Source organism: Molothrus aeneus, chromosome 5 (assembly GCF_037042795.1).
Source record: "Molothrus aeneus isolate 106 chromosome 5, BPBGC_Maene_1.0, whole genome shotgun sequence".
Lineage (NCBI taxonomy): Eukaryota > Metazoa > Chordata > Aves > Passeriformes > Icteridae > Molothrus > Molothrus aeneus.
Window position 1 is genome coordinate 55,514,163 of NC_089650.1, and position 27,000 is coordinate 55,541,162.

Consider the following 27,000-nt stretch of genomic DNA (forward strand, 5'->3'; position numbering starts at 1 on the left):
TTTTTAGATTTTTCTGGAACCAAATTCTAAGAAACAGCAGGTGTTCAGTGTCTTTCAAATCCATGCCACTCACTTGTGGTGCTTTAATTGAAATTTCTAAATCCAGTCTCAGGTTTTAATATTCATATAATCAAATATCACCCTTGTGATAGATTTCAGACATACACTGCACATCATCAAGATCTCAACAGACTTGTATATTCTCCTTGCTTAGAAAACAAAAGTAATTGCACAGCAAACTTAAACATGTGCAGCATGTGAATATTAATTCAGCAGTGTCTGCTTGTATTACACAATTTTTTTTGTTGTCCTTTGTCCCATCTGTTCTAGCAGAGAAAGGAAAAAATCACAGCAGACCCAAAAAATTCTTATCGTGGAATCACCAATGTAGACAGATTTTTTTTCATTTCATGTTCAGGATGGGTAAAACCATAGGATTTACGTTAACATAAGATATAAATGACAATCAAAAAACCCAAAGGATTTAATTTCTGATGTCTGAAATCTACCCAAATGCAGCATTTGGATGATTTCAGATTGAAATTTGAAATTTCCTCTTCAGTTTCAACAGTAAAACTTGTCAGAATAGCCTCATTCTTTCCCTCTCACTTACTAAAAATGAATCTGCAAGCATCCCAACTATGCATTTCTGCTTTTCTGCCAATAAGCAAAACATCAGTCTCAATTTTTGATGTTCTAGCCTCAGAATTCCATCAGACCTCTTCCTACCCATGCTGTTTCACTCTGTGCCCTGACTATGCTTTGTAGAGATGCTCTGCTTACAGCAGAGGGGAGAACTGGAATATAATTCCCAATCCAAAACCTTTAATAGAAAAATATATCAGCTGTAAAGACCCAGAACAAGCTTTTAGCACCACTAGAGAACCACTTGCAGAAGCTGAGCTTCTTTGAGCAATTTTACCTGAGGAAACTGAATTTACTCACTCCTCCAAGGATTTAGCTTTTAGCTGGCACTTTCCTATTTGTCATGTGAGTGCAAAAACATTTCCCCAGTGCTGCAAAGTTGGTGACGTCCGCACCAGTTACTGGTCGTAAATGATAAGAACAATGATCATTAAAGCAGCTACAAAACAAACCTCTAGCAGAGGCTACAAGACACTTCTGGTGTGCTGTGAGATACGTTCAGCATAGCCTGCACAATGGCAGCAGAGGGAGGTGCTGTGACTGTGCTGCCTGCTGCAAGGGACAGACACACGGCTCTTCAGTACAAAAGGGAGTGCTTGAGCACCACATCAAAACCGCCACAGCCACAGAAAGCACTGCAAAGACTCGTGCAATACAGAGCTAAAGGCTCATGTAATAGAGCTAGATTCTCTACAGAGCAGAATAGTAACCTTTTAATCTGTGAACCATATGCTGCACATCAGATTTGTTTGATAATCCCTGGAGCATATTACATTCTGTATACTTCTACTCAATAGGGAAATTCCATTCTAAATTTATACAGAGCATCTTAGAGTGTTCTTTAAAAGTTATGTATGACTTGACCACATAGGAGAGAACTTGCTGCCATCATTTACTGCTATGTCTTATGTACAGTATTTACATATATTTTGCATTGAAAATTCAGTGTAGCTGCTAGAAAATACATATAAAACGAAATTTTAGATAAAGTTGAATGAAAATTTCAACACAAAAATTAATAAACAGCTGAAAAGATTCTATGCCAGATATTTTTTGAGTCCCTTTTAAAAATATATTTTACCTCCTCTCTGAAATAAATCACTGTTACTTGGAAACACCTAATAAAGGATAGATACAGAACAGTCTTTGTGTTTAACAGCTCTGAGCAAATACTTTCCACATCCACAGTCTTGCTTTGTTACCTCCAGGTAAAGATCACTTTCATGTTTATCATTTCCTTGTTGCAACTAATTAAGCTGCCAAGTTTTAAATCCCTGACAGCTTATCCAATTCAGACCAATTATTCTGTGTGCAAGGACAGCTTGACTACATTAAATTTATGTTCTCTGTCCTTCAGAATTCATCATGGGAGCTCAATGCCAAGACAAAAAATCTAAATATTAATCTCAGTTCTATGACTTTGTAACCTTGGAGATGTAATTTAATTTCTTCACATTTGTTTCTTCTCTGCAAAGTTTTAAATACTTATCCATGCTTCTCATGAGAAGATTTATATGGGGTAATGCTTGAAAACAGCCAGAAAAGAAAAGGGAGACAAAGTAGGTGTTGATCAGTTCTCCTCCTGCTCACCTCAAGTACACTCTGGAGGTCTGTGTTACAGTTTAGAGGTAAATTGGACAGGGGGGAATGTCCAAAACGGGGAGATGAAGAGTCAGGTTATTCTTCAGGGCAATGAATGAAAATGAAATCCAGATCTTTCTTTTGAAGTGTTAAGAAGTTAAAATTGTCTTTTGCTGCCTTTCAGACTCTGATTAAGAAGGTGCTGTCAAGGTCATTTTCCTCTCCATCTGAGGAGCCTCTTCTGGAAAGAATGACAGGCCAGACCAGCTCTGCTTTGAACATAATGTGCAGCAATTCCCAACACAACCTCAGCATTTATGTGCTCAAGTGACAGGTACTTGAAAAATGCTTCAAAAGGCTGCAGTAATAGCATCAGCCCTAAGCTCTGCACTTGGCAAACACTAATCACAAGAGTAAAGTGAAGAAAAATGAAGGTATTCTTTCTTAATTAAAAAATGGAGACAAAGAATAAGGAAGAATAATTACATTTCTTTAGTTGTGTATTAATGCTACAACATAGTGAAAAATTAATCTAATCATAACCATACTCACACTCTGTTTTGTACCCATTGATGCATATATTTCCTTACTGGAAATGAATTTAATGTACCAAACAGTAACATCCAGGGTGCTGCAATTCTCAGCTAGGTACAGAACAAAGGGCCTCATTGGGAGTTAAGCAGAATATGCTGCTGAAATAAAGATTTATTACACACACCTTAGTATGATGAGAAGGCCCTGGGATTTCCCATGTTAACACTACTTCAATATATCAATGTATATATTCAATATATACATTTACAATAAAACCAAGTGCTGAACAGTGCTGAATATAAAAGCTTTAATATGCAGGTAGTCTGCTGCATATTATGTTGGAAGTTTCCCTCTTTGAGCTCTAACATCATTTTAAAACATGAAAGATCTGATTTCTGATAGCATCAAACTCGGTGAAAGTATGAACAGGACCACAGTGAAAGGAATAAAGTTAATTAGTCTTTCCAGTAGCTTTTTCTCACAACCTTCTGAAACAATATTTTTGCTTATACCTTTACTCATCTTATAGTTCTTGAGCAATGCCACCTATCCTTGAACTAAAACTGAACTAAAAAATCAAAACTTTCCAGATAAAAGAAATTTTCAACATTTTCTTGTTCCATCAAAACCAATTACTTGTTCAAAGAATAGGAATCTGGTTGTTCTACAGTTTGACTTTGCTTTATAAAATCAATGCACTGTATCCTATTAATCCCATTTGATTTTATCTAATTTTTCTTCACACTTTAATTAATTTTTCTCTTTTTGCTTGCACTCCTGTATTCAATAATTTCTAACTGTAATCTCTTGAACCAAGAGCTGTTCTGCTTTACATTTCTACATCACTTAGTGCAGCACTATCCTGCTTCTCAAATAAGCCTTTAAAATGCAATAATTTTACAAATACATTTTATTAGCCTTGAGGCCAGCTACCACAAAATTGTTCATTTAATGAAACAGCTTTCTGTTTTCCTGTATTCTTATGCCAATAGCAATTATTGCTTTCAATGGATTTAATGGTCTCCCTTTCTGAAACTTCCTATGATTCAGCTATTCCTGGATCGGGGAAGGAAAAAAAAGTACACTTTCAAGACTTCTCTAACACACTAGTTATAGTATTTTTCTTTTTCTTTAACAATACCAAATATATAAAATACAACAGAATGTATACAGAAAGCCAGAGAAGTCAAACATTCAAATAAATGGAATCAGAAAAGAGGGAAAAAGTCCTATTGCCACACTGACTGTGCCATTACCTTATCTGTGAGATGAATTGTGTTCTACACAGTAATTGTTTTTATACACATTTTTTAACACTCAACCACTCTCAGCATGTAAGAACAAATGGCAACCTAGGCAAGGTTTGTTTAGAACAATCTTATGGGTCTTATGCTAATAATGTAGTAAGTAGCAAACAGCATAATGTTGCCTGAGGCAAAGGTAATTCAGCCCTAGTGCATTCAAAAGAGTAATTACTGTACCTGGTTTTGAATATAATCTAAAAAAAACCCAGCAAAAATGCATTACCAAAAATGCAAAAAATAACGTTGATTTTTCCTTCTGGACTTTGTTTCTTTCTTTGATGATGACGATGGTGATGATGTGTTCAGTGCTCATAGGCTGCAACATTTAACTCCATTCAGTTTATATTCACAGTTCATCCAGCAGGCTCTACTGAAATGCTTATCTGGCAAATACCTTTCACTTCTGATTAGACAGGTTACTTGGAAATCAGAATGAAATTTCCATTGAGATAGGAGTATAGAACAATAAAGAAACTCAACTGAGAATACAGATGCATTGGTTAAGGTCTCTAGAGGAAGCCAGTCTTCTTGACAGCTTTAACTCAAATCCCACAACTGGGATTTTGCTCTAAAATGTCATACTGAACAAAAATTTACTTTACAGCTGACAGTTTCCATGTCAGGTATCTAGAGAACCTAGGGGCATACAAGAATTGTAACTGAAATATTTTAATGAAGTAGCAATTACAGGGCAACAGGCATCTGCTTTCAGACAGACAATTCTTCCCAGAGGTCCTTTTAGAAATAGCAACCTTAGCTAAAAACAGCATCTTGACCTGACAGCTCAGTGACAGAGGACAACTGCCATCATGGCATGCAAGAAAGATGATAAACTGCTTCACAAAGTGTTCTGCACCAGGCAGTGGAGCCCTGTGACTGTGGATCCTCACTGCACTGGCTTTGTTGGCCTCCTAAGGAGGACTCCAGAAATAACACTGCAATAAAAGTCCTTTTCTTCTCAAAGTGGCCAAGATAAATTAATCCCAGAAGGGTAGGAACAGTAAAGTCAAGAGGAGAAAACCCATCACATAAATGAAATTTCTATGAGTTTCATTGGCACAAAAGAAAGATCTTCTTGCCTGAGGAAATCGCAATTAGCAGCCCTGAGCAAGATTTCATTTACAAGAGGAAAACCAAAGTGCAAATGGAAGATAGAGATCTACAAAAATATGAAACAGCAGCAGTTCACTGAGCAGACACACTTGGCTTATGAAGCAAGGGAAGAGTGAAAAATCTCCTCAAGCAAAGCTGTCCATGAATAGGCTTTTTCCCTTTTAATGGGAATAGTCCTGACTAAAGGTAATTCACCTAAATGCTGGGAGACTGTTTTGATATTTTGCACTATTTTTCTGGCCCTATTAACTTCCTCAGATATGACCTAAAATGTTTGGAGCAAATTACATATGAAACTATTTATTACATATATATATAAGCATGTATTTATTACTTTATTTATTTAAGAGTTAGCAGACCTATTTCATGGACTAGGATCTAGTAATTTGGCTTCTCATATATTTTTTCCTTTCTGTTTTTATAAGGTCAGACAGAGCTAAATTTGTCAGCAGGTGACTGTGAATGACTAGTAGGGTGACACTGCCTTTGTTCTGCTCATTCCCACTCAGAGTAAAGCATCTCTGCACATAGGAAATCTGGGTCTTTTTGTTATCTCTGTATTCCCAGCCATTAAATCTGAGTGCTGTTGTTTTGCCATAACCTACCTTTTGTTATTTGGAAGGGTTCACAAGATTTAAAAAGTACAACCATATGGATGGCATTGGATTAGTCACACGCAAGGTCAGCCAAACAGTGACTGGCTCACAATAAAAAAGTCAGAGTTTAAAAATGTAGAATACAAAATAATCCCACAAAAATTCAATGGTGTATTACTATCTGATACAAAGAACCATTTAATAAAATACAAATTTATTTTTCAAATATTTCCTATGCCAAGATAAGAGGATTTAATAGACACACCAGCACACTAAAACCCCACTATTCATCCAACTTCTTGCTTGCGTTTCTGTCTGGTTTTCCTTCCTGACTGCTGCCTTTGTCTTCACTCCTCTTGGCTTCTAATTTGAGCTAAATTCCTTCCCAGGATCTACTTACTGCATCAAGAACAACACCCAGAATCCACCCAAGTAAGCTGTGTCTAAGAGGGAAATGCTGACTTTCTCAAGTTGACATTTGTTCAGGGATCCTTGTCAAGAGAAGAACAATATGTGCATCTGCAGTAGCAAGACTCTCCACACATGCAAATTCACTGCTCCTCCTAACTTGTTTCTAACATCACATACCTGCAACAACATATTTTCTTTCCATATTTTAATGTGCTGAGAAGTTAACGGAGTTCTTGAAACAAAATTTCTGCAAAAGCAGTCTCTTAAAGCTAAGTTGCTGTTTTATTTTCTAGTTCTCCAACACACATACTAAATGTGCATTCTTTTCCTTAAGATTTTACCTTTTCCTCTCAGTCTGACCTCAAACCTCAGCCTTGGACTCTCCACACCTCTCTAGAGCATGCAAAACTCCATGACCACTTGGGCTCCAGCAGGCCCATGGCTCCTGACCAGGAGAGAGCCTGGCACCCTTTGCAGAAGATAAATATTTCACTGTAAAATACAGCATGCTGCAATATAAAATATAAATATTCTGGGGTTAGAAAGTAAAGTTCTAATAAATATTGTACCCTCAAACACCAACACTGACATTGCAAATGACAGACCTTGCACTGGCAAAAAATGGGTGACATCCAGCTATTTCTCACAAAGAATTTAAAATCTGAGCTTCATTTATTAAAAATGCTGTCACATATCATCAGCAAAGCTCCTTTCTCTCATTGCAATAAATACAAAGAATTATCTATGCGGTATTTTCTTCTCCTTTAAATGGAAAGACTACGTTTGTTAGAGAAATGAGACTCTCATGGCCAGTGCAGAAGCTGCTGTCTGTGACATTTAGCAGCACTAGAGTATGACCTTCCTTCTGGAAGGAAAGCCTGCATAAGGACAGAGCAAGCTTTTCATTGTTGGGCCTTATGGGGAAAGAGGAGGGGAGAAATCAGATCATTCTATTCTACACTTAGAGAACTGTCTGCAGAATTACACTGTTGGAAGCAGAACATCACATAGTTTCATTGCTAAAGGTTGACTGCATTACTGAAATATCTGTCTCCAGCACCAGGAAGGACTCAGTGTGCTAAGTGCTGTTCAGAAACAGAACAATTAAATCACCTCTCCCAAAAAGCTTGCAATATAAACACAAGACAAAAAACCCCAAATGGATGCAGACAGATGGGGAGAGATGAGATAATGAGGAAGCACCACTAATTCCTGACTTGAGACCACGTCAGCACACTGACACCATGAACTGCTCACAAAGATTTTGCTTTGAGAATGGTGCCTTTTTTTAAAGAACCACATTCAGGAAGAGAACTTGCATTGCAAGGAAAAAGGAAATTAAAGGTTGAGAACTTACAGTAGATAACACAGGTGAGAGGCCTGGATTGGGGAAACACCAGTTGGTGTTGGGAAGATTGTTACTACAGAGAAAGGAAACATCAGTTCCCCTGAGTGGTCAGTTATACAACTGCACAGCATATCTGCCTGTCAGCTCTGTCCTTTACAGAGAACAAGCAAAGTACAAAAAAACCTTAAAGCTTTTAAGCTCTTAACACCTAGGCCCAGTGGCTACAGTAAGCTGTGCTGTCCACCGGACACCTCTGGCAGGCAGAAACCTGCATGTGGAATAAGCCCAAACTCAACATATTGATCTTAATCAAAATACACTGGAGCAGACTAGTTCAGGGTACTGAAAGCTTGGATCATCACAGCATCTTCATGTTGGAAAGAAGCAAGCACCATCTCTCACCTTCTCACAACAATTTTTATTAGGAATACTGAGAGAAGCCAAAAGAGTATGTGCTTTGTCCTTGAATGCTGGAGATTTGGACAGCCCTTGAAGGTTAAGGCTGCTCTTGCCTTAGATGCTCCTGCTGCCTTAGCAGACACAGTAACATTTTCTTCAGACACAAACCTTATGCCAGCTGCCTTTTCATTCAAGTCCTTATCTCAGACTGGCACTCAGAAATCTGAGTGATGTAACAGTCTGCATTTGATGGAAATAACTGTTGAGCTGGGAGCTGTCAGCATTTATTACAGCATAAAGAGGGCCACATAACAGAGACCAGAGAAAAACAGACACGGTTTTGAGAAGAGGCAAAAGTGTATGATACAAAGATAGTTTCTGAAGAAGGAATACTGACAGAATGTTAACTTTTGCTAGTCATGTTCTCACATGGGGAGGCATGGAAAAAAAACCCAGAAATAACATATACAAAAAATACATTGAAAAAAATCTTAAATAATACTTATCTGGCAGACCTATGTGAACTGCAAAATTCAAAAATTTCACATTCGAATGTATCAAGTAATAGTATGCACACAGCAAGTAACTGTGCCTTGTAGCCAGTTCATTGTTCTTCACAGATACCTGCAGACATGTCATGGAAGAAATCTTCCTCAACAGCTGTGTCACAGGAACACCAAATGAATTACTGCATAATTCACAAAAAAATTAGCTGACTATGTTGGGCAAGCAGCCTTTATGGCTACTATTATTTGACACATTGCCCTTTGGTGGCTGACAGCTTTCCAGAAGATTAGAAACCAGAAGAAGCCTTTCATAACACTGCTGGGGAAATCTGATCCCACAGGGAAGGTGGCATCTCCGGAAGCAATGGGCACGCTCTCCCTGCCAGACCTCTTCAAGCATGATGGACAAAAACCATGGGTTTAGAAAACTGCAGGGTCAATACCTGATGGATAGATAAATATTTGCTCTATGCCCTCTCACGACCAGGTCACACACTGTTCAATCTTCTCCAAAAGTTAGTAAACCTATGTCCTTGATATGGGTCATCACTGTGATCACCTTGATTTCCTCAATGAAGACAGTGCCCTACTACCATCAGTGGGTTCCATTTGACTCAGAGACACAGTGACCTCCAAGTTTATAATCCTCATGATGTCCAGCCTGAACCTCTTCAGAGCCTTCCTGCCCACCAGCAGATAATATCCCCACCCCACTTGATGTTGTCTGTGAATTTACTGAGGGCACATTCAAGCCCCTCATCCACAACAGTTACCAGTTATTAGATTAATAACACATATAAACAATAATTACTTATGCACACAATATAATTAGGTATTTTTATCCTGAAAATAATTACAAAGCATCTTTTCTTCAAAAGCTGGAAACACAGTATAAGTATTTAAGCAGAGGTGGATAACCTGTTCTGAGGGGAAACCACAGGGCCACAAGGAAGCAGCAGCAGATTCAGTGCTATGTGTTGTTCTGCTTTACTGAGGAAAGCAACTCAATTTTAGTATTATACTCTGCTCCCATTCCCCTGCTTTTGCTCCTCTCTCCTCAAAATACCTCTAATTTCACAGAGGTAAAGATCTCCCTTACAGAGAGGTTTCTGCCTGAACATTTCCTTCTACAAATACAGGTTTTGCTGGTTTAGATACCTCTGTGCAGCTCAAGCAAGATTATACCAGACAGCAGTGCACTTCTGCCTTTAGTGAGAAAGCTGCTTATTTAAAATCTTGCACAAAACCAAATATTCAGAAAATAGCTGATACTGTGAATTCTTGAGAAAGCTGACTGACATGACAAAACAGCCAAGCCATGTCATATTGCTGCACTTAATCATTAATTAGTCTAATGAACACTGAAATCCCACCAGATAGGATGAAGCTGTGACTCAAAGCAGCAGATGTGATTCTGGTCTGAAACCTCTGGGGAGTATCTATGACAGTGACTGCAGCAGTCAGCCTGAAGAGCAGTGCCACAGAGGAAGAAATTTCTGCCATGGAGGAAGAGATTAGTCCTTGAATGGCAGTTAATTTGTTCCAGACAGAGAATTTTGCTGTCAGGAAAGGAAAATGTCTTTTATGAAACCAGAATAAATCCCCAAATGGGTTCTCTACAGAGAACATCTAGTTTAGGGAGGTGTCATAAATACTGGTTGCTTAGAAGTTCTTCATAACTTTATTTAGAGAGAACAAGAAGCAATAAGCCAATGCACAGAACCTAAGACACACAAAAATAAAAATTTTAGAAGGTCTATGGCAAATATACTTCAATGCTCCTGTACATGATGGTTTACAGTGCAGCAAGCATGGAATCACTGCAAGATTATGTTGTTAGAAAAACCCAAAAGTTGATTTATTGAAAAGATCAGCTTTATACTGGAAGAGAAGATGAAAGACAGAATGTGGAGCTGCCCAGGCCAGTGACAGTCATACAACTCTAGCCACCCTGCATGACCCTGCACATACCACTCAGAACACTAAGAGACTCCCTTGACTCATCATCAAGAGCTGTACAGAAGCTGAACTACAATTTCTTTCCAAGGTAATAGTCCAGATGAGTCTCTTGTCTGAGTTAGAAAAACTCAGAAGTATGAAATCGTGTCTCTGTGTGAACACTATTGTAATATACACACTACAGGAAGCTAAAATGTGTCACTTAAGGGCAGTAAGTTGCAAGTCTGAATTAGAAAATGTGCTTAAAGTTTCTTGCAAGCATACAGTGCAGGGTTTAAAGTCATTGTAAAAAGGACTGGAGGCAAGATAACATGTTCTTTGCAGGAATCTACTGGTTTCATTTGTCCCTCAGCTAAATAAATCTCAGGAGTAACATTCCCTCAGAAAAACAACAAAATTTTTTTTTGCAGAAAACAGAACAAGTACAGCTTTTAGAGCAACCTGCAAAAGAAAAAAAAAAGTTATACAATTTAATCTTTTTTCTTTATAAAACCATTTGCTTCAGCATATCCTAACAAAACACAGCAGAAATGAGCGCTCAAGTGTTGTCACAGCTGACCAAGAGCTGCTTGTTCAGTTTTCAAAAGGCAAAACCTAGACAGGGATCTTAGATATTGCTGAGAGGATGGGCAATTGAGCCAAGCTTCTAACCACAGGATTAATTTCTTTTTCCAACAGTGGCTTTATAGGACATTTTAAAGCACTGTCCATCCCAGCTGATGTGTTTTTCTTCTTCTTTCTGTTATTCCTTATTTTAATTTCCCAATCTAGCATTGGCTAGTCTTCCTCCAGCACCAGCTGTCTGCAGTAGCATATTACACTATTAAGGGAATTAAGATTTCCAAAACTGGACAGAAGTCCACAGTCTCAAACTGCTTACCCATATTTATTGCCCGGTTAATGTGCATTTCTGCACTGAAGAGTTTGCAGAGATGGTGGCATCTCTTACATTGATGCAAGGAAAAGCCACTGGAGCTGCTCAAGCATAACTGAAAACATGGCAGGGCAGCAGAATCCTCTTCAGAGATGCTTAAAGAGGAGGTGACCATCCCAGAGTTTGCAGGAGAGAAGGGATTTGGAAATATGGGCATGTGTTTATATGATTTTCTAGCTGGTTAAAGCTAACAAATATGATAAATCAATATATAGTGAGATATAAATACCTGTAGAGACTTGACCAGTATCTTGCAGAGCTCATGTTCCAGGTCAGTTGTGATATCCATACACATATACACACATACATATATACACACATATACATATATATATATATATAGGGGGGGAAAGGAGGTTGGTTTGTTGTTGTTTTTTTTATACATCCTGATTCTGCCTCTGTTCAGAATTATGGCAGTGCCTGAGTTAGTTTACCACAATGTGACAAGAATCATAAAAAACTGGGGTTTGCAGTAAGATAAAAGCATTTAAGATAGAACTGTATGCCCTGAAAAATACAATGAGCTAAACCACATTAATTTTACTTATTCAGAACTCTAATAAGGCATATAAGATAGAGAGGATTACTGTAATAGATGTAATATGTTTGTAATATATTTGATAATATTCAAACTATAAATGTGTTAACACACATAATTACTATTATATGAAATAGTAAAGAAAGAAATATTACTTGGAATTAGTACATTTTTCCCTTGAGAGCTGTTCCATTTCACTAATAAGTCATTCTCCATTTCTACATGAACCAGAAAAAATATGAACTGCATCCTGTCTTTTATTTCCACTGTAAATTAGTGACATTACAGGCATGTGTCACAATCTGAAACAAAATTTGGTTCTCAAATACTAAGATGATTGAAAAATCTAAAACTCCTGGAATGTGCCATCACTAACAAGCATAATTTACATTTCTCATTCTGATAAACTCCCCTTTCTTCCCTCATTCCTGCGCAAATGGGACAGAGCTGCCAGCTTAGTGCAGTGATAAGATTTCTTTTAGTTTGTATCTCACCTGCAACAATTTCATCTGCCATATGCATTAAATTGTGGTTACACAGTTTCAGTTCTCACACTTCCTTAAGGGCTCATATGGAAGGACAGAGTAGGTTTTAAAAGGTAACATTCAAAACTTTCTTTAAAAATAGCCAAATTGGTCCAAGTTTAAGTGAGATCTTACCTGATTCCTTACATGCCAGCATGGTCCTTACAGCACCAACAAGTCCTTCAAAAGCACCAAAAAATACCTTCAGTACTTTTTTCAGGACTTTCACCTGCTTCCCTCTCTCACCAACATGCAGGGGCAATAGATATTCCTTTGGCAACAAAAGCTAAAGAAGACTTTAGCTTTTGTCAACTCCTGTTTTCAAGAACTAATTTCAGTACTTTCATTTAAATATATTATTTAAAGACCTGAAATTGATAGCAAAATTTTAGCTGCTCACTTTCTCTTCTCCTTCCCCAGTCTATAAACATACAATAGAAATTCTATAACCAAGGAAGTAAGAAGAGGGAGTAGAGTAAGAAAGCCCAAATTGTTTTACCTGTTTGTTTTTGTTGTGCTTTTGTTTTCTCCCCTGGTTTCTAACAGGGCTCTCCATCTTTCTTCTGAAAAAAAAAAGCCTCTTGCACTCATAACTGACCAAAAGATTCAAGTTTACATGAGGAAGGGGCCTCTAGCAAGCAGATGTTTTAATCAGCAGTCCAGTACATCCCTGTTCCAATTTCCCCTTGGGAAACATGAAATGTTGCTGATAATAATCTGCTCTCACATTCTTTTCCTATTTTCAAGATGTCCATAAAACATGCTTTGGGCAAGTGCAGTATACAAGTGACTATTAAAAAGAAAGAAAATATCACAAAAGGATTTTATTCTTTCATGAAAATGTTTTAAAATCATTCTCTGAATCATTCTCCCAGACTTGTCAGAACTCTGTAGAAAAAATTCCCCAAGATTTTAAGCAGTCATAGGTGAGACCCCTCTCACCTGCACAGGCTTAGACTCAACTTGCACCTGATGGCTGGAAACTCTCCAGGAAAGAACCAGCTGCCCCAAAAGATGAGAACCCAAGTGTTGTTAAGTTCCCCCTCCTGATATCCCCTCCCTCCCTGCACTCTCCTCCTTGCTGGCCTTACAGACATTATTCTTTCTCACCACACTGAGCAATTAAAAGTCTCATCAGTGATTTCTTATTTTCCTTTGATCTGGTGCCTGTGCTCCATCTCACACCTTCTGTATGGCCCATTTTCACCACAGCCATCTCTCTGCTTATTGCACACTGCTCCCAATAGCAAGGTCTGGATTAACTTTTAGATACCACCATCTTTTATTCACAGTTCATTTCTGGACTATTTTCATTTATAGCAAATCTTTGCAATCCACATAACCTTTCAACCTTTTTTTTTTTTGGGTCTCCAATCTGTGGCACAAGGCATATTAACTAGCCTATGGCAGCTTAACTCTTATTGACAGACTCCAAAGAATCCAATTTACAGAACTGGTTCCTCTGCCCTTAAAGTAAAGGTGAATAAACAGATCTAAAGGGCATCATATCTCTTACTCTATGATTGAATAGCATCAGTAATATATTTCACTGAGGTTGTTCATGTTGTTGTATCAGGCAGCACCTAACCAGGTGACCTTTTACACTTTAATTTTGTGTCTTTTCAAGATTGATTACATTGTGAACTTGGAATTGTTTCACATTTCTGTATTCCCTGCCTTTCACCTAAGAGGAAGACACTTTCTTATTGCTACAAATACAGTCCAATATTTGAATAATATGTGCCCTCTAGGTTTTGCCAAGGGAGCAAACCTACAGCAAAAACCAATCCCTCCTCTTACTATTCTATTGTGCTTTATAGAAAAAAAATAAATTGGTCATTGGTTGGTATGTGATTTCCTGATAGGTCTCAAAATAAATGCTAGAGACAACAAAAATGTACAGTTCATCAGAATGATGCATATTAAACATTAACAGTTGGATTAAAATGGAATTTTTACAAGATCATTAGAAATGTTCAACAGAAGAAAAACTGTTGAGACCTGTTGTACTCCAAGAGCTGTCTGGGCAAATAATACATTAAAACAAGCAAACCAGTAGTGCTATTTAAGGAACTTCCTCCAGCAATCATTCATGAATGATTTAAAAACAGCATCACTGCCCTGATTTCATTTCATTACTTGGCTTTACATATGAACAAATTGAATGAGATGTATTTATCTGACTTAACAGCTACCCTGCATATGTACCACATGCAAGGCAAAGGCATTTTCACACAATTTCTCCTGCATGGCCCTGCAGTGAAATTAACACTGGATTGGTGACCTGAAAGTTATTACTAAGGCAACAGATAGAAATCAAACAGTGCTATGAACTCATTACAGACAAAAGGGAGAGCAGAAATCCAAAGCAGAAAAATGTGGAAAAATTTCTCCAAAGTGACAGTCTTTCTTTCCATATGCTTTCACAGCCTGAAGAACTATAAGAACAGACACTGTCACTTACCATTAAGAAAACCACAGTAAGGTAAAACAAAGAGTACAATCAGCAGGACTGAGTTGATTTAAAATGTTTTAATATAAATGTCCAACCTTCTGACTGGTTTTTCACAGACTTCATTCATGAAAAACTGGGGGTAAAATTGTGCACTTAGTCTCTGCTGATCAGGCAACATTAAAAATAAAAGACATGCCAAATGAGAAGACAGATAGCAGGATTTCTTTTACAGTAACTTGGTATGTTGACTCCTATACAGTTCTTTGAATGTGTATTTTTGAACATGTCATAAAAATAAACCTTGATTTCCAAATGAAGCTATTACAAGCCTTTATATTAGTAACAGTCAACACAAAATTTACAAAGAATTTACTTCTGTGAAAGCATTGCACTGAAAAATACCAATTTATTAAAGGCATTTAACTTAGGGTTTTGTTGAAGATTTTAATTTTTTTGAAATAGAAGTATCAGTTAATACTCAGATCCTTTTTAATACACCTACAAATAATTTTAAAAATTATTAACCAAACCATCGGTAGATGGATCCAGACTGTGGCAAATCATTTGCAGCTGTTACACCATGAGGTTTACTTTTATTTACTTTACTTTCATGCTATTCCATTCTTTAGTATATATTCTTCTAACCAGTAACCCAGGAAAGAACTCAAAAAGGACAGTAAATAAGGAAAATATTTCATATGGTCATTCTTCAACTCATGGATTTAAAGGTCCAAATTTGGGGTGAAAAAACCCAAACAACACAAAACTCCTACAACTAAGCAGATGTTCAGCACCAGACAAATAAGGAAAATCAGTAATACTTACAAGATTTATTAAATGAAAAGGAAAATCCAGTGCTTCAAAACAGAATGAGAGCCTATGGTTAAGAGCCCCTTACAATGCCTCTCATCAGCACCCTGAACCTGCCTCCTGGGCAAATTCAGAAGGTTTTTCATTGTTTATTTTTTAACCTGACAAAAATGATAATGCAAATAAATCCACCTCAATATCATTTAATGTTTTCAGCAGTCTAGGATTTTTGAAGTTTAGGTTTTAGGTGGGGGCTGTGTTTGGTTTTCTACTTTTTTAACAATATATGGTTAGATTATGAGAACTATCAGAAGATGTGAGATATAAAAGTTTTAGTCTTTGCATATAAACTTATATTAATCTGCTTTGTATGTCTACTAATCTCAACACCAAACCCCCCAAGTATGTTATTTCCAATATTTCTCTACTGTTGTAACAGTTTAAGCAATTAGAAACTACAATTGTTTCCTACTTCCCCGAGACACTCAATATAGTACTTCTAAGCACTGAACTGTGTTCCAATAATCATTCTACATTTTCCTTCATTTCATCCCATTAGTCCCATTATATAGCAGCTTGAAATACTTCCTTGATCTTCCAATAAACCTTCAAAACTTTTTTATCTGAATTACCCATCCTTTGATCTCCAGCAGTTAGAATGAGGAGATACCTGTAAAAACCATCTTCCAAAAACTCTGGTTAGTTTGATCACCAAGGCCAGCAGCTTAAGCAGGATATGTATTTTATAGCTTTAATCCAGTTAACTACTCCATCATGATTCACTGCCTTGTTTTGCATCTTTCTTTTTTAGTTTTAAATGGCACAAAGCTGTGATTTTCCCTTTTCTATTCCAAAGGAATAAGAACACAAAATGCACAGAGAAATGTCATTCCTATGAAGGAATCTTGAAGATTGATGTATGGCATTGGCCAAATCAAATTTCAACTTTTAACTTCTTTGCTTTATGGCAAGTTACAAATCTATATTCTTGAACTAACATTTAAGCTACAGAAGAAAATGGCTTTGGCATCATTTTTTATTTTAGTGGAAATTCGGCAAAGTGTGGATTTATTGCTAGCAATGCTGACACACAGGTGACTTGTTTTTAATACAGATGCAGTTCCTTACTTGTATCCAAACTACCCTCTCACAATTATTTCAACCGATAAAGTACATTGGACCTAAATCATTAAACCCATAAGTTTTTCAGGGTTTGCAAGCCACCCTATAAGCAACACACAAGAATATTTGAGAAAAACACTTCAATTTTTAAACAAAAATTTTAAAACATAGGAGTTCTTTTTAAAACACAGTAAATGATACAGAAACTTCAGCAATATGACTGCCTAAAAAATCTTCAAGCTTACTGAACTGCCTTCTGCAGCCTGCCTCCACCCAGGTCACTCAGTCATGCAGCTTGTGGCTAAGTACAAAACCAGAACAAAGGCTAAGACCTAAACACTGCTCAGAGCTCTTGCACAGCTGTAGAGCCATATTGGATGCCCAGCAGTCTGACCCAGCTGCTTCTCTTCCCATCCCTCTCTGTGACTCTCAATACCAAGTCACCACTACCTGCCCTGCATCCTGCCTGTGGAACAAAAGAGTTATTCCTTTTCTCTCAGGCCTGCTGCAGTGTTCCTTAACCAGCTGATCTTGTGTTGGCTGGTTTGGTTTTCATTAATGGATGAAGCCACTGGCATCCTGTCATCAACAGATTTATGTTTCAGCCACTTCCTAGCAGATTTACTAAGGTACACCCCCCCTTACTAGGTGGTATTCCCTTCCCACATCAGCATTTACTGATGATTGAGAAGAAGGGAGAACATCACAGCAAGGTCCAGAGAAACTGTGTTTGGGCTCCTCCCTGGCCTGCACTGATGGAGAGGTGCAGGCAAACAAAGAGGGGATGGAAGGGATTGGCTCTGCCAAGTCACAGCTGCTGTAAATACTGCCCAGGCTTCTTGCTGAGAGCAAGTGATGAAAGGGAATTTCACATTTCTTGTTACCCACACAACCAGCATCTCAGCTGCTGACAAGAACTGATTCTGCCCAGCCTAAGGCTCCGTACTTCCACCTCCAAATCTGAGTTTGTCCTTGGTCACAGTTCCAAAGTCACTGCTATAGGTTGTGTGATAATTTTTCACACTTAATGGACAGATTTTCACAAACAAACTAATTGTTCAGTTCAGATCTGCCATTTAACTGGGGGAAAAGTAATTAAAATTTTATAATAATTCTAATAATGATCATCATCTCCATCACCTATGTTACAGGGCTAGGAAAAATACTGTATAAGCCTGTTTATACACAAACTTGTGTCCAATGTGTACAACTTGGTGGCCATCAGATGTTTGAAGTTGGGGATTTTTTTAATATATTTTATTTTCAGTGCACTCTTTTCTTTAAAAGAAACAAGCTCAGCTGTGATACCAGTACACTGCCTATGGAAAAGTGGTTGCTGAAAATGCAGAACTTTCAAAAAGCCCAAGTCAGAATTTCATTTTCCTTTTCAAGTACTGTGAGACTGATATAAGCAGTTTCCATAAACTCTCATTTAGAATGTTTTACAGTGAGTAATATAAAATTATTTTGCTGATCAACTACAATTTATTCCTCTCAAGAGTTGTTATAAGTTAATCCCATTATTCCTGTATAGCACATACAACAGAGACAGCTGGTGCAATGGGAAACTCACCTCACCTAGTGTGTTTGACTAGACTAGACTTTGGTTTAGTTGTTCTTCCAAAAATACCTGCAGTCTATATTAAAAGTGCCACTGAAGTGTTTTACATTATGAGTTTGCACACAGCACTATCTAAAACATCTTGTAATATGAACGAAGGCTAAAATGGTAAAATGAAGGGTCACTTCTCAAAAAAATGTTATTGGGAGAATTTAGGAAAACCTACAAAAAAATCTCTTATTAATTATTATCTCAAAAGCAAGTGGATGTTCAACATAGAATTTCTTTCTGTTTTATTAAACATCTCCTAAAGCCTAAGAGGAAAATGCAAAAACTAAATGAAAGATATAAACTGGACAGTTTACCAGCAATGAAATACTGAAGGATGAAAACCTAACCAGGCAGCAGCCTTAATGTCATGGAGTCAGCAGAGAAAATTACACTTGTCAATTACCACATCTTCTCAATTATCCTGACAATTCTACAAAGTTTGTATCTGGAAAGAACATTAGTGCAATAGTGCCTCCTTTAGTCAGACTTAAAGCCCAGTTGGGTCTGAGAATACTCCAGAAAAACTGAGGTGACAAGTTACTGGCCATCCAAAAATAAATGCCACATGGAAATCTGCTTGGGAGTTACTGTGGCCAATTTAAATTTAAGTCAAGAGGACAATAAAAGGTACTCTCCTTCAGTAACTGCTGTGCAACTTGGATGACATTTAGCATTGTGCCACACTGGGGTTTTGTTTTGTCTGTTGGGCTGTTCTTAATACAGTATGCTACGTCCTGGATTTTGTTTTAAAATGCACAGCCAGAGAACACAACAGAAACCTATACAACCTTGAAAGTCAATGCCTGAATACAAATCACAAGAAAAATGTGAATCACCATTACTTTTTGCCAGTAGAACTTCTGTTCACAGATCTCAGTAACTATTTTCCAATATTCAAAACAACAACCAATGCTCTAGGAAAACCTCATGGCAATGACCAGCTTATTCGTTATAAATAAGTCATAGCCTGTAAATATATTCAATCATTAATTATAAGTCTCTATATTGCTGCTGATGCTGAAAGAGTGAAGAAGGTTGCTACCACTTGTGCAGTAATTCACAAAATAAGGTATTTATTCAATGATCATTAAAAAATGAAAAGCTTATCTGCAGTCAGATATGTCAGATATTGTCCAACGTTCCCTTTTCAGTATTTCATTTTGAAGAAGTTAAAAACCTGGAATTTAAAGATGAGTTTCTGAGTCTTGACTTGTCCCACCCTCTGGGGATTCAGCTGCACACTCCTGTTAAGCTGAAGTCCCAGGGTGGTTCTGAGGCTGCAGCTTGCAGGTGTCAGCTCTGAAGCTGCTGCACAACAGACCTGGCAATTAAACCTGCCAGGAAATGGCCTTCCCATTAAACTCTTCTCTGGTCTCTATTCAACTCCAGAAGTATCCTGACTTCTTTCCCAGTCCCACTCCTATTTTCTTGCAGTCTCATTCACATTCAGTACAACATTTTTTCACTTTTTGTATTAATTGTTCTAATATTCTTATCTTCAAACCCTAAATTTCCACTTGTTACATAACCTCCTCTTGTCTTCTTTTGTATTTTTCTTCTATTATCCAGCTTCTTTTTCCACTCATTATTCTGAGTTTTTTTTCCTTCTCCATATAGTATTTTATTCCCCTTCCTATTTCTTGCCAGCTGAAAAAAGATGATTCTTTTCATCATCCATTTTCTGGTTCTCTCACTTGCTTGCATAAATTAAAAAAGCGACACTGTTAGAGCTCAAAAGCATCTGAGGACCAAATCCAAGCAGCAATACATTTTATATGTGGATTCACTTAACTTCTAGGAGGTGCAAAGATACCTCAGAAATAAAAAAAATATTTTATTGAATAGGAATAACAGATCATATACACCTGCAAAATAGCTTAGCAGAAATGCTGAAGACCATATGCTTTCCCTGTTGACACATTATACCACTTTCCTGCTGCAGAAAGCTTTGCTAACACCATGTGAAAAGATAATGGCAAATTACAAAATTAGCACCACATCAAACTTAGTGTTTCAACTGCAGAACAAAGTATTTTGTCTGGCTTTCATCACATCCACTTAAAGTATTGTGAGAGTAAGAATAATCAAGATGATGCAGCTGTCTCTTCAATCTTATCTCAGATTTATAGTCTTGAGGGCACAGGCAGTCTTTGGGAACAGACAAAAAGCCTCTCAAAGAGGAGCAGAGTCTCCACTGTAGGTCATACCACCTGCAAGCAATTCTGTCAAGACAATACTGAACTCCCTCCAATTATGGCTAAATTACTGCCTACCGTTCAAGAGAACTTGGGATTTTCTTCCAAAATCTTTCTTCCCCACGGTTTGGAAGTATTTTAACTGCCACAAGGCTGCATATTACCAGAAATGTTTTCAGAAGTCCTGGTTCTGCAGGAACATGAGCACAGAGATAAAACATCCATCGATGGTTTTCATGACACAATGTGGAACAGGTCAAATCCTTTAAGTCCCCTCTTCCTCCTACCCTCCAAAAATGGAACTTCTTCAATTTTTTAATTTTTTCTTTTTTTTTACCTCAAAATGGTCCTCTTCCCCTAGGTTTTAAGTATGGGCAACTTTGGGCTTTAAAATGCCTTAACTTCACAGATTTAACAAAATTCTGAGATATATTACTATTAAAAAATTGATTTGTAATAACTACTCCCCTGGAATATAAGTTCCTTCACAAGGCCTTTCTCAGTCTCCTGCCAACCAGACTTGGGCTCCAGGCTTGAAACAATGAGCTTCTGTTTTCAAGATGAGAAAACACTAGAATGATAAGAAACTGAGAAGTTAAACCATTTCAGACCTGCTCACACCAGTGTGAGAGATGCTTGTCTAAAATGGTATGACTTTAACAGGTCAGTTAAGCTGGTGAAAGCCATGACAAAAAGGAAACATTTGTTCTGCGTCAGGCACTGCATCAGACAGCAATGATACCCTTGTTCTTAGGGGGAAAAAAAGGAATCAAAGCAATAGGTCACTGAGCTTTCGTCTTTTGCTGACTAAATTTATCATGCTAGATTTTTTCCTGTGACAGTCACAACCTCCTTAGCCTATTTTTACATTTTGCTTCTCTTTTAGATCTACCTCCTCAATGCAGAGGTTGCTCCACATACTGTTCTCACCAATTCTGTAACATCCTGTTCCTGATGAGTTTCTGGTTCCTCTTGGCTGGATTTTATAAACATTCATGTGTATAACAAATGTGATTCAAATATGATATGAAACTATTTCTGTGCAAAAACTAGATCAGTTTATTACACAATAAAAAAGGCTGAGCACAGCCTTCAACAATTCTTACAGCAATTCTTCTGGTTTTCCTCTCCCCATCCTCAAGACAACTCCAATTACACATGGACTTCATTGCTCTCACTGGCTCCACTACTGATACTCAGTTTTTAATAAGAGAATTTATACCAGATTACTGAATTATTAAGCATGGAAGCTCTAGATTTTTATTGTTATCTCCCTGTGTTTCTTGCAGGTAATTTTTGCTTTTTAGCATCTCTCCTTCTATGGGTACACTCAATGACTACTTTTAGACCTCTGCAAACTTCCTCTAACACCTGTAATTTTCGACTCAAGCTTTTCTTTTCTAAAATTGATGAATTACTCAGTAAAGCATACATTGGGCAAGTACCAAATAATTCTAAAATTGTGTTATTTTTTCATGTCCCTTTGTGATTATGGGAGTTTAAATGAGCTTTTCAGACACACACAAATTTACTCTGATGGCCTCACTTTTCTTACAGTAAAATACAAGATTAAACAAATTATTTTATAGCAGAAAGAGCAGAAACCCTCAAGCCAGAAGATTAGAACAAGTCAGGGCCTGTCATGGATGCTGCCCTGTTAAGTTAACTGGTCAGAGGGCAACCAGAGGCGAAGTTCTCTGCCACAGAAAGCCAGGCAACGTGGTATTCACATATCTTCTGAACAGAGAGAGACATAGCTGTCCCAGGAAAATCCTGGGAAGCTGTGAGGAGCTGTAGGAAACTAAGAGAGAAGAATTCAAACAATTATTATCTCTCTTTCTGTAACTTTGTTTATAGATATGATTCTCCAGAGTGTGCTATTCATAGTTCACCAATAGTCTGAGAGAAGAGTCCTAAAAGCCAAACAGGTCAAGTCCACCATTGTTTCTATAAGAACTGTAGATTTCTAATAATAAAGTGTTTTTTCATGCCTTCTGATGATGGAGTCTCTATATCACCTTTGTCTGTCCCTGATACCCCTTCAGTGATAAGGCAACTGCAAGTTGGGGTCATCAGCCTCTTCTTCTATGGCCTAAAAAGGGCCAACAAACCAACAAACAAGGATTTACAGTAGCACCAAAGGTACAGTGAACATCCACTGTCAAAATACCTGTCATGTCTGCTTTTGAGAAACCACTGAAGGAAAATCCACACAATACTAGACCCTCCAACCATAACCAATGCCTGCTTTCATCCTGCAGGAGAACAGCAATCCCAGAATGACACAACTAAACATTATGAAGAGAAAACTAGTGCTTAGAGAGTTAATACAATCTGACAGTTCCTTAAGGTACCATCTAATTACAACATTAAAAGGCATTTACCAATTTTTATGTAACCAAGTCATCAACAGACAGCTGCTTACTTGTATTTGAAAAATGTCCTTTCACAGGAGAATGTTTGTCTTGCATACCTGATAACTAAAAATTTAGTTATAATGGAATATTAAAAGAGACTGGATATTGCAAATGGCTGACAATCCAGTCCTTTAACAACAGTGCCTTCATGTGTTTATTACAGGCATTTTATTATTTTAAAGCTAAGCTTCAACCACGTTTTATAGTTGTAATTCTGTCCTCCTACACATCCACAAGTAAATTAGGTCAATTCCAAACTATTTGTAAAACCTCCTACACAGAAAGCAGTTTGAGATTTTAAAACATAGTAAGTTTAAAATAAACAAAGTCAACCTACTAGTGTCATAAGCCTAGTGAACTGTCAATTTTTTGTTCTAGCCTAATAGGGCATCCCAAAGTATTATGAACCAAACTGTGAGAATGACTGTCCTTGGCCAGAGATTGCATGCATACCACATTTCATAACATTTTAATAATGTTTATTATGTAAGTTTCCCTAATTAACTTCTAAATGTATTTCTACATTTGGCATCTGTAACATCCTGTGGCAATGAGTTCCAATATGTAATTATGTGTTGCATGAAAAATTGCTTATTTTAAACCTACTGCTGGATAAGAGCTAGGAGTCACCAAAAATGTGTTAGAAGAAATGATGAATAATCATGCTCTCCCCATCCTCTCCATAACATTAGTAGTTTTATATACCTCTTGTATTTCTTCTGACCTCATTTCTTTTCCAAGCTGCAGAGTTCTAATAATCCTGTTCAAACACAGGTATCTCTTTCCCCACACATAACCTGGTTTGCTCTTATTAAAAGACAGGACATCTGCAACTGTTTGTAATATTCCAGATGGGCCATGGATGTCATCATGATGTTTGTATAGAACAGCAATGCAATTGCAAGCCCTCTTTTTTAAGTAGTAACAATTTAGACTGCCATGCATGTTAGTTACCCAGTTCCCTCCTTCAGGAATTATTGAATAACATTGTATAGTTAATGCATTTGCCATTCCACTAATTTGTTATCTTGCATTATCTTCCCACAACTGTTCATGTTCACAGATTTGGGGGATCTTTATATTGTGAATGCTGTATGAATATAAGCTGCTACTTTGTTGTTCAGCTGCTTTCACAGATTTATTAAAGCAGCAAAGATCTTCATATAGATCATTGTAGGAGTCTATTCCTGGTTTGTGATAACTGATCTTCTATTCTCATCCTTTTTTCTCTCCTATCTTAAATAGTTATTTACGTGACAGGACTTCTCACTTTTATGGCTATATGATTTCTTCAAGAAACTTTGGCTGCAGCTGTCATGGTTGTTTAAGACTGTTAATTCATGTGAGATTTACAGTTCTAACACAACCATGGATTCACATCCAAGCCAACTATAATCTGTCTACAACAATCATGTTGACTCTTCTTTGCAGTTTTATGTTGTATGTGCACAAGTTCATTTTTCATATTTATTAGCACAGATTTTATTTGATTCTATAAAGTTTTAATTAAATTTTTATAGAGACCAAAATAAAACTTTTTGGGCTGTAGCTTCTCATAAATTATGCTACATTTCCAAATTCAGTGATTATGGATGCAAATTACTTGAGACCTGTTGAGTGTACCCTGATTAATTTGTTATTTTTTATCAGCTTGCTCTAGATGTTTTCCTCTAATACTTGAGTGTCAAGCAGACCACCTGAGACATCTTAAGTAGGCACTAGTGCAAAAAGCTTCATGCACCCTCTATAATTAACACAAATGCAAAAAGCGTCTTTGTGAGATTGGTGCTCAACACTTCTGTTGAGTGTACTCCCAATGTCTTGATCCTTTCTGGACCTGGAGACTCTTAGGTTTCTTGCTTCTGATGTGTCTGAAAAATTTATCAAAGTTCTTTCTGTGCCTTTCTTCTGGCTTTCACACAACTTACCAGTTTTGTGTCCAAGTGTTTCCCACACTGGCTTACAACTCCTACTTTATGAAGTCTTTCTTTACCTGTTACAGATTTCCCTCCTGTGCAGTTTAATAATACTGAGTCTGGGGCATTTTTTCTTCCAGTATGACAGATGGCAGTGTTTACTCTAACATTTAATATGGTAACTCTTGATACCACTAAAAGCCTTATCCTTTAAGCTGTTTCTTTTAACAATTTCCTAACATGCATGCTCCCTTAGGCATAGTTTTCTCTTTAAAATGTTATGGCAACATATTTTGTACTTGCTCTTAAAACAATATGGCAACCATATTCATAATGATTAGTCATGTAGGGCAGCCCAACAATAATTTCATCTTAAACAAGGTCTTGTACATTGCACATTTGTCAAGAGCTTCTCCTGTTATGAGCTGACAGCTTGTCAGAAAACCCAATACATCATTCTTCACTTCCACATTTACTGAGACTTCATACACATAACAAAACCATGTAAAAGCAGGAAATGTTTCTTCCCTCAGCATCCTTTAGCACTTCACAGTAACGTTCCACCTCATTAACATGGTTAATCTAACCCTCACCTTACTGTGATCTATTTGCACACACATTCAAACCATAAATGTGCTTTCTTGTCCAGACATACATAGCCTTGACCATAAATCCTAACACAAAAATGCATCTGTCAGAATACAGTTCGTATTCTCATGTCTATAAAAATGGTAAGTTTACCCCTATACCAACATCCTCTTGTATCAATTTACTGTGTTGCCAAGTATGCCAACATCTGGATTTCAAACCAGCATTCCAGCTCACACTCAATTTTTCAGCTTTCAGACTTTGTCCAGAAGACCATCTATAACTGCTAATGGTCTAATTGATTTTTTTTTCTAAATCTTTATAAAAAGAAGCAATTGGGAAATACATACATGACGGTGTTAATCCCTGACAGTTGTTGAAACATCTGCAGACCACAACCCACAATTAAGGCTCTTCGAGTTGGAGGGTATGTTAGCATTCTGCAGATCACAGGTCCAGCTTAAAAAAAAAACAAGACAACAACAAAAGAATACGTAATAGTTCTTAAGTGATTGCTATCAAGACAATGTTGCCAGGCATAGCAGATTTGCACCTTAGTTTCAAGCAAACTTGTATTATTTCAATTATTTTTGAACAATATGATCATTTCAGTTCTGTTTTTCTGCACTGTACTACAAAGAGGATTATCAGGAAGCCCAACCAAAAAACAAAACCACTTTTGAACAGTGTCTGCTACTGGTGTGAAATATACAGCTCTCCTTCTATCACACTGACAGATTGCACATTGGCTGCACCTGAACATACTCCAAAGTTACCACAAAATATCACTCTTGTTTCCTTTCTAAAAGCTTCCATTTTTATTGAGAGTTTATTTCAGAAATGTCATTACTCAGGTCTAGATATTGGAGATAAAGTGTTCTCCTTAGTCCCCAAAAGGCCCAATTTCCACAGAGCAGTTGCAGGTGTGGGTACTTTGGAGGTACTGGACAGATTTATTCTGCACAGCTCGAAGGCCAGCGGAGGGAGCAGAAATTAACTACATTTACTCTATACCTTTGGTAGCAATGGCATGAGGCTGAATTTAAGATTCAATGAAGAAAAAAACCCACAAAAATTTCTGGCTAACAGAGAAAGCTCTACAACTTTAAAAGTATCGTATTTTTAAAAAATACAGAAAGCTATGGGATAATAGGCAAAAATTTTAAATTCCTGACCACAGTATTTACTTGAACTTCTCCCTGCCCAGAGTAGTGCTTTTAGTGCTTTGCCACTACTAAAGTCTGGTGAAAAATTGTGTGTTTTATACATCTTCTCACAACTTGTATACTTACTCAGAATATCTAATCACAATTTGAATAAGTCAAAATAGTTGCCATCAAAGAAAAATAGAGAGGTGAAGGGGATCTACATGTTTATATTTTCAGTTTTCATGTTTATATTTTCTGAGCATACAGAAAATATCAGAAGTATTGATTTAGTAAAAAACTCTTTATGAGTCTGTTAGTGAAGAACAATTTACATGCAGAATTTCA

General features: G+C 37.2%; 1 protein-coding gene across 1 annotated transcript in view; it reads right to left on the reverse strand.

Moving 5' to 3' along the window:
• The window catches only part of SLC2A13 (solute carrier family 2 member 13), a 146,994-nt gene that overhangs the window by 53,137 nt on the left and 66,857 nt on the right, over positions 1-27,000 (reverse strand). The window contains exon 4 of the mRNA XM_066550801.1: positions 25,858-25,966. Within this exon, the coding sequence (XP_066406898.1) occupies positions 25,858-25,966 (109 nt within the window). The remainder of the gene's footprint in view (positions 1-25,857; positions 25,967-27,000) is intronic.